The sequence below is a fragment of the Leopardus geoffroyi genome, chromosome B4 (assembly GCF_018350155.1).
Source record: "Leopardus geoffroyi isolate Oge1 chromosome B4, O.geoffroyi_Oge1_pat1.0, whole genome shotgun sequence".
NCBI lineage: Eukaryota > Metazoa > Chordata > Mammalia > Carnivora > Felidae > Leopardus > Leopardus geoffroyi.
Window position 1 is genome coordinate 121,995,269 of NC_059341.1, and position 18,350 is coordinate 122,013,618.

Genomic DNA, 18,350 nt, shown 5'->3' on the forward strand with positions numbered 1-18,350 from the left:
GCTTTTGTTAGGGACATTCACTCTTGTTCAGATTGCACCTCAGTGGAGTTTAATATCTTCTTTGTATATGCATTAGCTTTGTATACGCATAGGTAATAGGAACACAGAATCAGAATCATTTATTTACTGCATATTCCTCCTGTTTTTATTATTCCAGAGCCAGTTAACTTTTGACAGGATGACACCTTTGAACAGGGAAAACTGTTTATTTCTACCAAGCTTCCTTGGACCTCTTCCTACAAACACCATATGCTACCATCCATGTATTTAAATTTTTTTTTTAACTTTTATTTACTTTTGAGAAAGAGAGAGTATGAGCAGGGGAGGGAAGAGAGAGAAGGAGACCCAGAATCCGAAGTAGGCTCCAGGCTCTGAGCTGTCAGCACAGAGCCCGACACGAGGCTCCAACTCATGAGCAGTGAGATCATGACCTGAGCTGAAGTTGGACACTTAAGCGACTGAGCCACCCAGGTGCCCCTGTATTGTTTTTCTCTAAAAAACTTCTTTCTGTTGTCATCTATTCACACAGTTACTTTGAATGCCATGATGTGGCATAAAGGAGGGATCTCAAAAGACCTAGTCTCCTCTCCTTAACTTACAGACAAGGAAACAGTCCCAGGAGGGTTAAGGCTTTGCTAATAACCTTGCTCCAGATGCCATGCTGAAACCTTGTTTTTGCAGGCAGATGCTGACATGCTAAATCTACAAAGTAGTTCTCTCTTACTTGGCAAATAATTGTTAAGAAAGTGCTTATTTGGGTGGACTTCTGAGTACTTCTTAAAGCAAAGCCAAAAAAAAAATAGTAAGGATCAGTCATCAATTGAAAATATCTGCACCAAGACAAAGTGATGTGACATTTCTATCCCTCCTGGCTGATATTTTCCCTTTTGTATGAGGGTGTATGCATGGCATCTGTACAAGAATGTAGGTTCTAGCAGTGACTTCGGAAGTCTGGTGCAATGACCTTGGAAATCTGGCATGTTTGCCTCCCATATACCACTATTTGAAAACTGATGTAAACTGTGACCTACAGAAAAGGTAGCCAACTCCTCTTCCCCCATTTCCACTTGCTAGGTTCACAGACATGTTTTTGAAATCTATCAGCCTGAGAAATTTGTCTCCAGCCTAACCACCCTGTAATTGATGGTCTCTTTCAGCATTGTACATGATTACAACAAGCCCATGAAGCCTGATGAAAATTATACCTACTGTTTTGTTCTTTAATTTTTATATGTGTGCTCACTACAAAATAATATTTGTAGCTTACTTGTAAGTCTTGAAGCATAATAGCAAAATGAACACCTTAATCTACCATCCAACATATGAACTAGAATGGTCATTTTTCAAATTTCAAATCTACAACTAGGTTACTAACTTCAATTATTTTTAAGGGAATGGAAAATTAATATTAGCATGTATGTAAGTAGAAAGGGTAAGTATTGTCTTGTGAAACTTTTGTCTCAGATCCTTTCTATGTTTATGTATGTATACAGATATCACAAAGCAAAATGTTTTTCTTATAGTGGGCAAAAATTTTGAGAAACATTGAACTAGAATAATACTAAAACCATCCAAGCTGCTTTTAATCTCATCCCTCTACCTTATCAAAAGTCCCATATTCCTAAATTCTTGGTTTTTTCATACTCTTATTCTAAAAATAGCTTTATCATGCACATTTGTAGCCTTAACAGCTTCTTTGTAGATTCATTTTATTTTTGTTTTATTAAAAATCATGTAGCATGAAGTCTTATGTGACTTGGTTTTTTTCTGTCAATACAATTTTAAGATTCCATATTTTATGGAACTATAGTTCATTCATTTTTACTGCTGTATAATATTCTACTGTATGACTGTTCTGCAATTTATTTATCTATTTGCCAGTCCATGGACATTTGAATTGATTCACATTTTTTATTTTCTACTCTTATGAACAGTGCTTCTGTAGTCATATACATGTCTCCCAGTTGCTTTAATAAGGATATCTCTTATTATGGGTTGTATGTTATGCAAATGTTCACTTTTTAAAAAATGTTTTTGTTTATTTTTGAGAGAGAGACAGAGTACGAGTGGAGGAGGGACAGAGAGAGGGAGACACATAATCTGAAGCAGGCTGCAGGCTATGAACTGTCAGCACAAAGCCCGGCCTGGGGCTCAAACTCACGAACTGTGAGATCATGACCTGAGCCACCCAGGTGCCCCATCAAATGTTCACTTTTTTTTTTTTTTTAATTTTTTTTTTCAACGTTTATTTATTTTTTTTGGGACAGAGAGAGACAGAGCATGAACGGGGGAGGGGCAGAGAGAGAGGGAGACACAGAATCAGAAACAGGCTCCAGGCTCTGAGCCATCAGCCCAGAGCCTGACGCGGGGCTCGAACTCACGGACCGCGAGATCGTGACCTGGCTGAAGTCGGACGCTTAACCGACTGCGCCACCCAGGCGCCCCTCAAATGTTCACTTTTAATGCCAGTGTGTTTTTCAGAATAAGTATATCAATTTCCACTCTCACCTTTAGAATGTGATCATTCTCGGTTGCTCCACATTCTACTGTTTACATTTTTCATTAATAAAAATGTTTTGATACAACAGTGAAAAATTCATTTACTTTTCATTGTTCTTTAACATTCCTCACCGCAGACTCATTTTTATGAGTGTCTTAAACTGGTTCCTTTCTCGTTGTGTGCAGACAGTGCCGGAAAAAAACAAATCAAATGGACTTTACTTCAGAGATGGAAAGTGTCGAATTGACTACATTCTTGTGTACAGAAAATCCAACCCACAGACTGAAAAGAGAGAAGTATTTGAAAGAAATATTAGAGCAGAAGGATTACAAATGGAGAAAGAGGTAAATAGTTTGCTTGGGTGAGAAGAAACACAAATATGCGTCTATTCATATCGAGAGGCAATTAAAAAATAAGCCATGATGTTTTTGTTCATTATGTTAACTGAACATTTCATTTGGTCAGACTTGCCAGTCTGCAGTGTTTGGGGAATGTTCCAATAATTAGTTTTTCGAAGCACAGTTTGCCTTAGAGAGCATTTTAATGCCAAAAGTTTCCAAGAAAATCAAAATACTCTATTCCAATTAAATGAATTGTTTCAAAGTTTTTTGATTTCCCTGACTTCCTTCATCCACTGTTTCTCTATGTGAATGGAAGGTTCTATTGCATGGATGTAAGAAAACTTTGGATAAAATGCAATCATTCCACTCTGGGGCCTCTTTTTACATTTCAGGAAACATAATGATTTTGGATATCCTCACCTACCAGGAGAGACTGTTGACTGATTTGGCCAAAAACAGCTGGAGCTTAGAAAATGATTCCAGTTTTAAGAGACACTCACGTTCTATAACTCAAGGTTTTTAACACATTCTATAACTCAAGGGTTACCTTACCAGTGTATTGTTCTTTCCTTCCTTCTCTGCATAGGGAGTATTAAGGAACAAATTAGTAAAATACAAGAGGCCTAGCCACGCCTCTGACAATAAACCACAATGAGATTATTGTGTCCCCCAAAATACCATGCACACTTAGAAAACTTGGCCCTGTTAGCTGGATTATGTAACTCTTCTTAGATTTTCCTTAATCATTGTGCAAAGCTTCTGGAGCTTTTCAAAGTCAATAAGAAGAACATATTGGCAGTTAAAAATGTTTGCTTCTGATTCTGCTCCTCAAGGCTGAGGGGTTAGATCTTTGAAATCAGACATCCAGATTTTTCTCTATATGGTATGTATGGGTTGCATCCTGATGTTGGGACACGAATAAATGGGATTTTTCCAGATCTGTTAGACTGACCTGAACTTGTGAGCATTTATGAAACAGAAGTAGTATTTTTCTCGAGCATCTCCAAAAAGAGAATTAGAAAAATGGCAAGATGGAAATTGTGGCCTCGAGTTAACAGGTTCTCATTCTCAGGTAAGTAAATCCGGGTTGCTCAGAAGGCTGTCTTGGTTGGAGGTTTCCTCAGAACAACACACAGAGTTAAATATGTTGTGTTTTTTTTCCACTTTGGCGGGGTTTCAGGAAATCTTTGCTATACCCATAGAACATATCTTTGATAAATCTTGTTCTTTAAGTTCTTATTGAGACAACTGTATTTTTATCCTTAAAAATCATTCACCTTTTATTCTTATTCCTTATTCAGAATTTGTTTCCATATTCAGAATTTGTATATAAAGAAATGTTAAGTTCCACATGATCCTAAATAATGAAAGTCCTTCTTGTCTATTCTGACTCTGTCAAAGTCTTAATTCCCATCAAAACTAGGTGGCTTTGTTCAATTACTGAGTGATTTCTATTTTAAGCTTCATAGCTATGTTCTCCATTCCTGGGTTTTTTTCTGCCTAGGTCTTTTTTTTTTTAATTTTATTTTTTATTTTAAAAAATTTACATCCAAATTAGTTACCATATAGTGAAACAATGATTTCAGGAATAGATTCCTTAATGCCCCTTATCCATTTAGCCCATCCCCCGTCCCACAACCCCTCCAGCAACCCTCAGTTTGTTCTCCATATTTATGAGTCTCTTCTGTTTTGTCCCCCTCCCTGTTTAATGCCATTTTATGACTTAGTGGTTAAAACTCAAAAAGCCCAATACTTTCCAATAATACCCAATACTATGGAGATGGCAAAATTCATATATGTCTCCTTAAATATCATGTATGCTATAGTATTTATCTATTAGAATTAAAGCATGCAGCAGAGAATTGTTCTGACTTTTGTTACCCAGTTATGCTGATGTGGTGTGCCGTATGATTGCTATATGATTGTATACAAGGTAATTTTTTTGGTTATAATTTCTCAAAATTTTAATAGCTAGGTATTTATTTAATGGATACTAGAAGAAATAGCAGTAGAAAAAAGGTGATCTTACCATACTGAAAACTTTATAAAGACTTATGTAAATATCCCTTTCTCCTTTTCCCTCCAGAACTTCCTCTCTGGGTGGCAGCTTTCCTATTCTTTTCCCCCACAATCCTCTATCCACTACCAACATCTAGGTTTTCCTTTTACTGGAACCTTGTTATGTTTTTGGGGTTTTTTCCCTTCAAATTTTTATTTAAATTCTAATTAGTTAACATATAGTGTAATAGTATTTTCAGGGGTAGAATTTAGTGATTCATCACTTACACATAACATCCAGTGCTCATCCCAACAAGTGCCTTCCTTAATGCCCATCACCCATTTAGCCCATTCCCCACCCACATCCCTCCATCAACCCATAATTTGTTTTCTATTGTAAAAAGCTTCTTATGGTTTGTTTCCCTCACTTTTTCCCCCTTCCCATATGTTCATCCATTTTGTTTCTTAAATTTTACATATGAATGAAATCATATGGTATTTGTGTTTCTGACTGACTTATTTCACTTAGCATAATACACTCTAGCTCCATTCACGTTGTTGCAAATGGCAAGATTCCGTTCTTTTTGATGGCTGAATAATATTCCATAGTGTATGTATATACTACATTTTTTTTAATCATCAGCCAATGGACATTTGGGCTCTTTCCACAGTTTTACTATTTTTGATCATGCTACTATAAACATTGGGGTACGTGTACCTCTTTGAATCTGTATTTTTATATCCTTTGGGTGAATACCTAGTAGTGCAACTGCTGGATTATAGGGTAATTCTATTTTTAACTTTTTGAAGAACCTTCATACCATTTTCCAGATACCATTTTCCAATCTGGCTGCACAAGTTTCCATTCCCACCAACAGTGCAAGAGGTGGACCCTTTTTTCTAAGCAGCCTTTCCCATTGCCTGTCTCTACTCTTTCCTTTTGAAACAATTCGAAAGGCCCACACCCTTTGCATATGTGGCCCAGTGGGCTTTAACTCAGCCTCTTAACCCTGCTTTGTGTTCTCATGGCCTCAGCAGACTCAGCAAGAGGGCCTTTACAGGTTCTCCTCTGCTTGGGAGGCAGTAGGAAATTATAGATAAATTAATTTTTCCCCGTCACAAATAATTAAAATGTCCCTTGGTTGAAAAATAGACCTATATCTACCTTGTGTTATTAGATTTAGAAATGATCAAAGCACCCTTATTTAAATCATTTTGTAAACAGCTACAGAGAGACAATAATATTAATAGCTATTGCATCTTCCAGAAGTTACTTTATACTCTTTTCTGAAGAATACAAAGAACTTAGTTCAAGGTAGAAAAGAAAAAAGGAAAACCCAGAAAGCCTACTATGAATCCATATATGTCTGAAATGATTAATACTAAATACATTTTATGGTTAATGTTTTCTTCATTAGCTGTGTGTCATGATGTCCAACAATTATAGAAAACATGTTTCACAGACTTCAAGGTTTTTGCTTTCAAATGGGTAAAGACAGGCTCTTTAGTTGAACATTTTGACAGTAAGATAATCGTTATCTCTTTTAACATTGAATTTCAAGAAACAACTAGGAGAATCTTTAATTCATTATAAAAGTGAAGACACAGTCAAATTTAATCTTTCCTAAAAACTTTGCCCCTGCCTGATTAGTCAGCAGCTAAGTGTTTGCTTTTGGCACCCTGGGTCTTTAATATTCTGTAACTCATCTTTCAAATTAGCCTAGAGAAAGCAATTCACAGCAAAGTTCCCAAATAAAGTATCATTGAGCCCAAATGATCTGCTTCTTAGTGGCTATTTAAAGAAATCCCTTTTTAAAGGTAAACTCATATTTACTTATTTACATTTTCTATTTCAGACATTTTTTTCCACTTTACATTTAACTTCAAATTAAATGTCCATTGTTGGCCCTTTGGTATCTATTTTTGAAATGATTATTATCAATAAGTTTATCTTTTCCTTCATATAAGTAATCAAATCATGGATGACTTTTGAATTATTCGGAATGTGTGAGGAGTAGTTGTATTAATGAAGCACTCTTTGTCTTTAGAGTCACACGGAACGTGGTGGAAAACTTCTTTCATTAGTCATTACAAAATAACTATGATTAGGTAAATCGTAACATTTCGATGCTGGTTAATTCATTCAGCAAATATGCACACTTCCTGTGTGCCAGGCACTGCTCCCAGGACTAGGAACTCAGCAGTAAATAAAACCGACAAAAAGCCCTTTTCTGTTGGAACTTAAGCACAAAATAAATAAGTAAATATATATATATAATGTCAATACATGCTATGGGGAAGAAAGTAAAGCAGAAAATTTCAGAAGAGGCTTGCAATTTTGTAGAAGTTGGCAAGGGTAGGCCTCTATCCCAAGAAAAGAGAACAGTAAGTTAAAAGGCCCTGAGGCAGAAGTTTCCCTGGTGTGTTCATGGAACAGTGAGGAGGCCAGGATGACAGGAGTTGCTGAGCAAGGTGAAGAATAGTAAGAAAAATTATACCAGAGAGCCAGTGGAAGCCAGATGACATCATGCCTTTGTAGTCACTGGGAAACTTTAGCTTTTCTGAATGATAAGGACATCCTTGGATAGTTTTGAGCAGAGGCATGACAAGATCTGGTTTCTGTTTTATTAGAGTCACTAGGATTGCCTGGTGATTTTGGACTATTGAAGGGGGAGACATGGCAAGGGAAGAAGCAGGGAGATGAGTTAAGGAGATTTGTTGCAAGGATCCTGGAAGGAGAGGATGGTGGGTTGGTCAAGCACACAGCAGAGATGATGAGAAGAGTAGAAAGGAGACCTTACGGAAATTTCGGACAGGTTGGATGAGGGATGTAAGAGAGAAGAGTCACAGGCTGTTTATCTGTTACATGCTATTCATTTAAGGAGTCGCTGTTTACAGGAATGAAGAGAGGAGTGGGTCCTCTCATAGGCAGGTTAAGCTTGATGTGTCCCAGTGGTGGAGATGTTGAGTAGGACAGAAGAGTCTCAAATACAGGAGAGCTCTGGCTGGGAGATATACTTTGTTATGAGGTTACCAAAGGAATGACTGCAAATGGTAAAGAGATCCAAGTATTGAGCTGTGGGACATACCCATGCTGTGAATTTGGAGGATAGAGGAGTCAGCTGAAAGGAGCCAGAGGGGAACCGAGAGGGTGTGGTGCCTGGAGGAGAGTGTTTCAGGAGGGAGAGATTGAGTCAATTGCTGCTTATATAGGGACTAAGATCGGGACCAAAGCTAACCATTGAATTTAGCAACGTGGTGGGGTTTGGTAAACTGGGCAGGGGATGTTTCTTTGGAGAGGTGGAAGTGAAAGCATGTGCAAAATATGGTCAGAAAGAGTAGGAGGAGAAAAGTGGAGAGAGCAGATATAAACAGTTCTTTCAAAAGAGAGAAATGGGGTGGTAACTGCAGTAAGAAGTTGGGTCAAGAAAGAATTCTTTCTGGGGCACCTGGGTTGTTCAGTCAGTTAAGCATCTGACTTTGGCCTAGGTCATGATCTCACAGCTTGGCTCGTGGGTTCGAGCCCTGCATTGGGCTCTGTGCTGACAGCTCAGAGCCTGGAGCCTGCTTCAGATTCTGTTTCTCTCTCTGTCCCTCCCCTGCTCTCTCTCTCTCTCTCTCTCTCTCTCTCTCTCTCTCTCTAGCAAAAACAAATAAATATGAAAAAAATTTTTAAAAGAAAGAGTTCTTTCTATTTAAGATGGGAGAAATAACTGCATGTTTTCATGCTAATAGAAATCACTTACTTGAGAGGCAAAATTGATGTAAAAGAGTGAAGGAAGACTTTACAGAGCAATGTCCTTGAAGCAATAAGAAAAGAAGGACTACAAGTTCCTCCCATCACAGGGACTTACTTGCTTGCATCTGTGTCCACAAAGGCAACCTTCTCTCTGGTGCTAAGGGCATACTGACCATGCTCTTAGCTAAGTCCAACCCTTTGCTTTGGGCACAAGACTCCATCCTGTCACTCCTACTCAAGGACATTGCCCCCCACAAAGAGATTAATTATAGTAATCTTTAAAAACAAACAAAAAACTGCAAAATAATGCACTCTGTCAAATTTTTTTTTTTAGTTACCTCTAGAAGGATTTAAAACCTAGCTGCAATAAACACATACACAGCACTCAAGGTTAGGTATCTTGGACACTTTTCTTTGAGATTATGGTAAAAATAGTATTGAAATTTTAACTCTTGCATTAATCCCCTACTGTTATCGTCCTCATATTATAGATGGGACAACTGAGGCAAAGCAATAACTACCCCCTCCATGACAAGGCCATTATAAGAGATAAAGCTGGGATTAAAACCTGAGCATACTTGCTCTTCATTCTCACATTGTGTTGATTTATGGTATTTGAAGATGGATCTCAGGGTTGCAGAGTTAGGAGACAGGCTGAGAAGACAGGCAGAGTTATGAGAAGGAAAAGGAACCAGGAAAGTTGGGATTCATAATGCAGTTGGGTGCTGTCTAGACTGTAGCTCTTGTGTATTTTGGCTGCCAGGAGCCATGGATTTGAATCTCGTTACAATTGCTTATAAGCTGTGTTGTCTTGAATGTTTTACCAAAGTTTTCTGGAACTCAGCTTCCATTTGTTTGTTTGTTTATGAGAAAGAGAGCACGAGCAATCCAGGAAGGGTCAGAGGGAGAGGGAGAGAGACAATCTTAAACAGGCTCCATACCGAGTGTGGAGCCTGACACAGGGCTTGATCTCATGACTGAGATCAGGATCTGAGCTGAAATTGAGTCAAACACTTAACCAACTGAGCAACCCAGGGAACCCATCCATATTTTCAATAAGGAGGATGATACCATGAACTGTGTGAGGATTAAGTGAGCCCATATTGGTAAACACATGGTACAGTGTAAATCTTTGTTTTTTATATTGCCTTACTTTTTATTTTGCTTTGGTTTTACCTTCTATTTATGGAAAGTAATATTGATTTTCCCCGTATGCCTATGTTATAAAAGTTCTTTATAGAGTAATTATTTTAATAATGAGCCAATTTAAGGAAACATAGGAAATTAAAATATTGTAGATGATATATACATTTGAAAAAAAAAATTAAGAAGGTGACACAAACATGTTTCCAGTCTGTTACTTGCCTAGTGGTTGTGGTGGAAAGATCTTAAAGTCAGTGAGCCTTGTGGTTTTCACACCTTGGTATATTTTCCTCCCCTTGAATGCAGGCAGGACTTGTGACTTGCTTTTAACCTATAGACTATGGCAAATGTAGTAGGAAGCCACTTCTGTGATTATGTTATGATGTATGAGACCCCATTTTGGCCAACTGGCACTAGAGACTCATTTGTTGGCTTTGAGGAAATGAGCTACTATGTTGAAGATAGTCTATGAAGGGGCCCAGGTACAAGGGAAAATGAGGTGGCCTCTAGGAGCTGAGTTACCCCTGGTTGACAGCCAGCAGGAGAACCAGGACCTCAGCCCCACAACCACAGGAGATGAATTCTGCCAACAACCAGAGGAGCTTCCTCAGTTGAGCCTCTGATGACACTGTAGCCCTAACCAAGAGCTGTACTGGAGCCAGGTGAGACCCCACAGCAGAGAAGCCAGCTAAACTGTGCCTGGGTTTCTGACATACAGAAACTCTGGGATCACTAATGGATGTTGTTTTAAGCCTCTAAATTCATGGTGTAATCTGTTATACAGTTGTAGGTAGCTAATAGAGTGGGTTAAGAATCTGGGGCTAGGTGTTATGAGTGCTCATTTTTTTTTCCACCATTAAAGCTGTGTATTCTTGGGGAAGTTGGCTCATCTACAGAATGAGACTAATGAGATATATTCCCTGGCTCTTATGATAGTTAAATGAGATAATTCATATCAAGTGCATATCTCTATAGTTGTCATATATTAAGCATTTAAAATATTATCATCATTATAGTTACACCAGCTAAATAAAGTATATTAACACATTTTTAAAATACTTTTTCAAGGCAAACTTTAGAAAAATTTTCATATAGTTTACAAATCCCTTAAAATGTAACCATCAGGAATAGCAACGTCTGCTGACCATATGTTGCTAATGCGTATATACATTAATGAGATTAATGGTTATCTTTAATGCCCTTGGAAAAACTCAGAATACATTAGGTAACAAGTTTAGAATTGTCAAGGTTCAGGTATCTGTCTGCTTCCAAAGGATTTGGTTTTGGATTCATCAGGGAATGAAATTATAAATTAATCTAGTTTTAAAAACCCTGTACTCTGTTGCCCATCTTGGTGTTGCTTTACCCCTATTCAAGGGAAAATTTTGCAATGATTTCTCCATTTAAAGTTCTAATTTCACTCAGATGTTCTCTGCCTACACAGGCTTCCTGCCCTTTCTATTTTTCACCTCTGTTTTTTTCTGTGTCCACATCCAGCTAGTTGCTGTAGATGCTGGATCCAGAGCACTGAGATATGAGGAGAAGAGAACCAGGGACTCCTCCCTTCCTTCACAGTTAAAATCCATGGGGATGAGTGTCTAAAATAAATGAATTTCAGGACAAAATGAACTATCCAAATTCCTGTCCTCTAGTGCTTTCTGGCCTTAAAAGAGAGACTTAGACTTTACTTAATAATCTCCACTTTCTTATGTCACAAGTAGTATTACCAAGGGTCTCAGGGTGAGGAGAAGAGAAAAGAAAATTAAGGACAATCATAAGCAAAGAGCAAAGAAAACAGGTTTTCTGTGAACATCAAAGGCCTGGAGATTCCTTAAAGATCTGTGTTAGTCCATTCAGGCTGCTAAACAAGATACCACAGACTGGATGATTTACAACAATAGAAATTTCTCACAGTTCTAGGGACTGGGAAGTCCAAGATAAAGCAACCCAATAGATTTGGTGCCTGCTGAGGTCCCACTTTGTGGTTCATAGTCATTGCCTTCTCACTGTGTGTTCACATGGCGGAAGAGGTGAACTATCTTTCTGGGGGATCTTTTATATTATGAGGGCACTAATGCCATTGATGAAGGCTCCACCTTTGTGACCTAATCACCTTCCAAATGCTCCCATCTCTTAATGTCATCACACTCGGATTTCAACATATTTTGGGGGTGGGACATAAAACATTCATACCATAACAGTGTCTTTCAGGGGTTACCATTGTTTTTTTGTTAAGTTTTTTATTTTAATTCTAGGATAGTTAACAATGTTATTAGTTTCAAGTGTACAAAATAGTGATTGAACAGTTCTATACATCATTACTCAGTGCTCATCAAGACAAGTATACTCTTAATCTCCTTCATCTATTTCATCTATCCCCCCACCTCCCCTCTGATATGCTTTCTTTTAAACAAGTAACCTCAGTTAAAGTTATTTTTTTCAACAACATTTTTTACTTGAAGCATACTTCAGAATACATGGTTCTAAAGATGTACATAAAACATTCCATCCAAGAAAAATAGAATACACATTGTCTTCAAGTACACAGAGAAGAATCCCCTGATTAAATCACATAAAAAGAGAACTAACATATATTACAAATTTAAGAAGCCTGAAATCATACGAAGTATATTTTCCATTCACAGTTGTACAAAACTAAAGATCAACAGTAAAATAAAGCTGGAAAATCTACAATGTAAACATTAAATATTTAATATGTAAATATTAAACAGCACACTACTGCACAAACAATGGGCCAAGTAAGAAATCAAACGGCAAATCAAAATATGTCTCAAAACCAAAGAAAAAGAGAATACAATATTGCAAAACCTAAAAGATACAGCAAAAGCAGATGTTAGAGTGAAATTTATGTTATAAATGCTTGTAGTAAGAAAAAAGTTCAGGGACACCTGGATGGCTCAGCCAGTTGAGCATCAAACTGTTGATTTCAGCTAAGATCATGATCTCACAGTCATGGGATTGAGCCCTGAATCGGGCTCTGGACTGAGCATAGAGCCTGCTTAAGATTCTCTCTCTCTCTCTTTTTCTGCCCCTTCCTCATATCCTCTCTGCCCCTCTACTCTCTTTCTTTCTTTCTATCTATCACTATCTCTCAAATAAAATTCTATAAAAATTCCAAAAAAAAAATTCAAATAAACAACATTACAAGGAATTAGAAAAAGAAGAAACATAGCTAAACTTTATTAGAGGAAGGAAATAACAAAAAAAATCAAATGAATAATAGAGACCAGAATAAATAACATAACGTTGAAAGTAATTATCAGTTTTTCAAAAAAAAAAAAATAGAATTGGCAGTGTTTTAAGTATATCAACTAAGAAAAAGAAGTCTCAAAAACAAAAATGATAAATGGGAGAAGAAACAACACAACAGATAACTAGAGAAATACATAGTGTGATAACAGATTCGTCTAAACAATTATATCTAACAAATCGTATAACTTAGGGGAAAAAAACAGATAATTCCTAAACACACACACACACACACACACACACACACACACACACACACACCCATGATTGAATCATCAATCTTGATCCAAGAAATAGGAAATCTTCTTAGACCAATAATAAGAATGAAAGTTGAATTAGGAATCAAAAATCTCCCAGCAGAGAAAAATTCAAGACCACATGGTTTCATTGGTGAATTCTACCAAACATTTTTTAAAAATGACAATCTTTATTGAATCTTATAAATAATGGAATAGAAGGAACACATTCAGAATCATTCCATGAAGCCAGTACTACCCTGATACTAAAGCAGGATAAAAACAATACAAGAACAAAAATAGTTTGTCTGATACAAGCATTGCTACTCCAATATTCTTTTAACCTCTCTTTGTGTGATAAATGTTTCTCCACACCCTCACCTTTCAAGCTTTAGGTTGAAAATTAGTCTCTTGGGGGTTCCTTGGTGATTCAGTCAGTTAAGCGTCCAACTCTTGATTTTGGCTCAGGTCATGATCTCACAGTCACAAGATGGAGCCCTGTGATGGGCTCCACACTGAGTATGGAGCCTGGTTGGGATTCTGTCTCTCCCTCTACCTCTCCCCGACTCAAGGGCATATGCTCGCCCACTCTCTCTCTCTCAAAAAAAAAAAAAAGAAAGAAAAGAAAAAATGAGTCTCTTGTAGATAGCATATAGATGATATAGATGGGTCTTGTGTTTTTTTGTTTGTTTGTTTTTTCCATTCTGATACCCTGTGCCTTTTGATTAAGCATTTAGTCCATTTACATTAAAAATAATTATTGACAGATATGTATTTATTGCCATTTTGTTATTTGTTTTGTTGTTGTTTCTGGAAATTTTTTTTCTGGTCCTTTCTTGTCTTTGTCACTTTTGGTCTCTCCTTTGCACTCAAAGTGTCCCCTTTAATATTTCTTACAGGGCTGGTTTAGTGGTCACAAATTCCTTTAGTTTTTGTCTGGGAAATGCTATATCTCTTTCTATTTTGAATGATAGCCTTGCTGGATAGAGTATTCTTGGCTGCAGATTCTTCCCATTTAGCACTGTGAATATATCGTGCCATTCCTTTCTGACTTGCCAAGTTTTTGGTGAGACATCTCCAGCTAGTCTTATGGATTTTCCCTTGTAAGTAAGGAAAATTTCCTTCTTTTGTTTTACTACTTTTAAGATTTTTTTTCCTTATCACTCTATTTTGCAAATGTAATTACAAAATGTCTTGGTGTTGGCCTGATTTTGTTGATTTTGTTGGAGTTCTCTGTGCTTTCTGGATCTGGATGTCTGTTTCCTTCTCCAGATTAGGAGAGTTTTCTGCTATTATTTCTTGAAATAAATTTTCTGTATCCCTCCTCTTACTCTCTCTTTTTCTGGGACTCCTGTAATGTGAATGTTACTACATTTGATGGAGTCACTAAGTTCCCTAAGTCTATTCTCATGTTGTGGAATTGTTCTTTTTCTCTTTTGTGCAACTTCATTGTTTTCCATTATTTTATCTTCTAGGTCACTGAATCGTTCCTCTGCTCCTTTCCATTGCATCAAGCCTGTTTCTAATCTTGTTTATTACACTTTTCCTCTCTGATTCTTTTTTAACTCTTTTATCTTTGTTGTAAGGGTTTCACTGATGTCTTCTATTATTTTCTCAAACCCAGTGAGTATCCTTAGGATTGTTACTTTAAGTTCTCCCATCAAGGGGTGCCTGGGTGGCTCAGTTGGTTAAGCCTCAGACTGGATATCAGCTCAGGTCATGAGCTCACCATCAGGCTCTGCACTATTAGTGCAGAGCCTGCTTGAGATTCTCTCTCTCCCTGCCCTTCCTCTCTCTCTCTCAAAATAAATAAATAAACATTAAAAAAAATTGTCCATCAGGCATGTTACTTATATCTGTTTCACTTAGATCTCTGGCTATGGCCTTGTTCATTCATTTGGGATAAATTCCTCCATCTTAGCATTTTGTCTAAGTCTCTGCCTTCTTCTCTGTGTTCAAAAAACCAGTTATGTCTCTTGCTCCTGAAAGTAATGACCTTATGAAAGAGGTCACGTGGTGCCCAGGGCTTGGCGCTTCAGGGAGTGTTTCTGGTGTGTGCTCGCTATTGTGTTTTGGCTGTTTTGTCCTTCAGGCCAGTCATCCATAGAGGCCCTCTTTGCCTGCTGTGGGCAATGTTTGGTCCCTGGCCACAGTGTGGTGAGTTTTAACTATTTGTGCTCTGGTCTGCTTGTGAAATGAGACGTGACACCACCTTCACCAAAACTGAGGCCCTGCAGAACTTTCTGATTGGGAGATGAGGTGTGGGCAAGAGTTTGTGCCAGTCTTCTGGGGGAAGGGTCCGCCATGACACCTGCCATAACACAAGCTTGACTGAGAAGTGCAGTTCCACAGCAGCTGAGGGGTGGTGGTGGCAGGGGGAGGGGGACTTGATGTAAGCATGTTAGGCAAATAGTGTCTGGACTGAGCTGCTTCCCTCAGGTGGCTATATGTTTATACTAAGAGATGGGGGAGGGAAGTGGTGCCAGACAGCTCCTTTGTTTCCAGAGAAGAGTCTCCCTGAAAACTGCTTCTCAGGTAAGCCTCCTAGAATAGCAAATAATTTCCCGGCTTTGTACCCCAGATGTTTCTCAGATCACTGTTTCCACACTGTCTGGCCCCCCTATTCCCCAAGTTATTTGTCTGGCTTCTCTCCAGGAGCAGCACAGTGCCCTCCTGGCTCTATGCCAGCCAGGCCTGCTGACCTTTAAAACTCCAGGCTTTAGGGATATGGTGTGGGCCAGAGTTTGTGCTGGTCTTCTGGGGGAGGGTCTGCTGTGCTGGGACTGTGACAACCTTCACTGAGAAGGGTAGTCCCCGCCAGAGTGCAGGGGGGGATGGGGTTTGGTGTAAGCAAGTTAATCAGCCAGTGTTGGTGCTGTCCTGCTTCCCTGCTTCCTGCCAGTGGCTCTACATTTTTGCTGAGGGGTGGGGGAGGGAAATGGCACCAGTCAACTCCCCTTTTCCTGGAGAGGTTCTCCATGAACGTTGCCCCCCAGAGATGCTCTCTGAGGTGAGTGAATATTCTCCCCACTGTGTGTCCCAGGAGTTCCTTTGATCCCTGCTTCCATGCTGTCTGCCCCCAAGTAGTTTTCCTGCCTTATCTCTAGGAGCAGGACATTGCCCCCAGACCTCTGTCCTAGCCAAGCCTGATGACCTTTAAAACACCAACTGATTTAAACACTCTTAACTCTTGAATCTTACTCTTTAAACACTCAGACTCTTGAATCAGAAAGAGGCCTATGTATTTTGGGAGAAAAATCAGGTAAGATTGGCCTTTCAGGGAATGTAGACCCACTTACTACTTTATCACTTACTAGGTAAGGCTCTTCACCTCTTAATACCTCAGTTTTTTCATTTATTAAGTGGCAGATAATTCTAATGAGGCTGTTATAAGGATAAAATGAGTTAACACATTATAATGTGCTTAGAGTTTTGCACATATTAAGTGCTCAATAAATGCTTGCTGCTGGTATTGATAATGAAGGGAGAGGCTTCAACCATTAGTTATCTGTTTCCTGATCTCAGGCATTCAATCTATCACCTCTTGGCCCATAGGTCCTTGCCCTGTATCTAGGGAAAGCTGAAGGGATCTGGTAGGTAGCAAGAGATACTAATGGTAAGTCTTATCTCATTGCCAGGGCTTAATCCTTTTTGGTGTCACCTACCACTGCCCCATATCAGTCTATCAGAATCACTTCCTGGTTCTCCCTGTTCCATCTTCTTAAGGCATTTTCATCAAATTGTGGGAAAGCCCCTTTCTCCTTCTCTGTTTCTCTCTCATTCTCTGCCTTCTCTTCTGTCTCTTTCTGTTTCCCTCTCTCTCTCCTTCTCCCCACCCATCCCCTTACTTTCACTATAATTTATGAGACCAGTTAAAGTTCTGTAGGCCTAATTATTATTGCTTCCACTACTTTTGCTTGTTTAGGAAGACATTTCTGTTTCCAGGTCAAGATGACCAGTACAAAGTTATCTTACACTGATTTACTCAAAAGATTATTCTAAATCAATACATACTTCATATGACTCACACATATTCCTTTGCTAAAGACAGAAAAACATTAAGGGAAAAAAACCCACCCATTATACAAGACACAGCTCAAGAATGGAAGTGATATTATGAACTGTTGTTACCATCCCATGAGACAAACAATTAAAGACTTTCTCAGTGGTCTAAACTGAACTTGTCTGATATATAACACACTCTGAATTATCGTAACTTACTGTATACCAAATGTAGGCGTTGCACTGTTGTAGCTCTGAAAGGAGCTATTTTTGTTCCTGTTGTTTTTACTACATCTTAGGTTAAATTGCTGACGATTACTCAAAGTACATACTAGGGATATGGCACTAACTATTCGTTAATGAGATGGAGAGATTTTGAAGCTTTGAGGCAGTCCAGAGAACTATAAATCTATGATCTTCTGCTTATAATCCTTGCAAGTAGAAACTTTGAAAAAGATGAATTGTAAGCTGAATTTTATTAACAAAGCCTGATATACTTTGGTTGCAAAAGTGATGATGCAGCACTAACCCTTGAGGCAGGGACCAAGGCTTAACTCACTTCTTATTGTGTTTTGGGCATATTTTAAGAGCAGTCCTTGGTGTCTGATGACTCCATTTCCAGATGAATTCATTCTTTATTCATTCGTAAAATATCTAATGAGAATCTGCTCTTATTGAGGGAAGAGAGGCATTAAATAATATGTCAGATGTGATGAGTGTTATGGAGAAAATATGCAGGAATACTAGGAAGGAGTCACTGTTTCATTCCAGAAGTTCAAAGAAATCTCTAAAATAATGGGGAAACTAAGCACAGAGAGAAATTGGAATTTGCATTTGTAAACCTTACTCTCTAAGGAAGTGTAGAGTTTTCCACTATTGGATTACTTTCGTCTTGCATTTCTGCTTATGTGGGCAGGGATGAGGTTAGGAAGAATAAGTAGAACAACTGAATAAGGAGGGTATACTACAAGAGGGGGAACTAGGTGGATTTGGCTGGGGGAAGGGGTGGGGAGGACTGTGGTGTTCTGCATCTAAATGACTTCTCCCGGGGTAAGGAGCAGAGACAAATCAAATGCTTGAGCAGTCTCTCTTTGAGGAGACCTGATCTGGTTACAACCCCC

The 18,350-nt window shown here is 38.4% G+C and overlaps 1 protein-coding gene across 4 annotated transcripts in view; it reads left to right on the forward strand.

Annotated features, from left to right (window-relative positions):
- ANO4 (anoctamin 4) overlaps nucleotides 1-18,350 on the forward strand; it is a 417,061-nt gene that overhangs the window by 217,167 nt on the left and 181,544 nt on the right. For all 4 annotated transcript variants that reach the window (XM_045462469.1, XM_045462468.1, XM_045462470.1 and 1 more), the window contains one exon: nucleotides 2,686-2,844. In XM_045462469.1, the coding sequence (XP_045318425.1) occupies nucleotides 2,686-2,844 (159 nt within the window). The remainder of the gene's footprint in view (nucleotides 1-2,685; nucleotides 2,845-18,350) is intronic.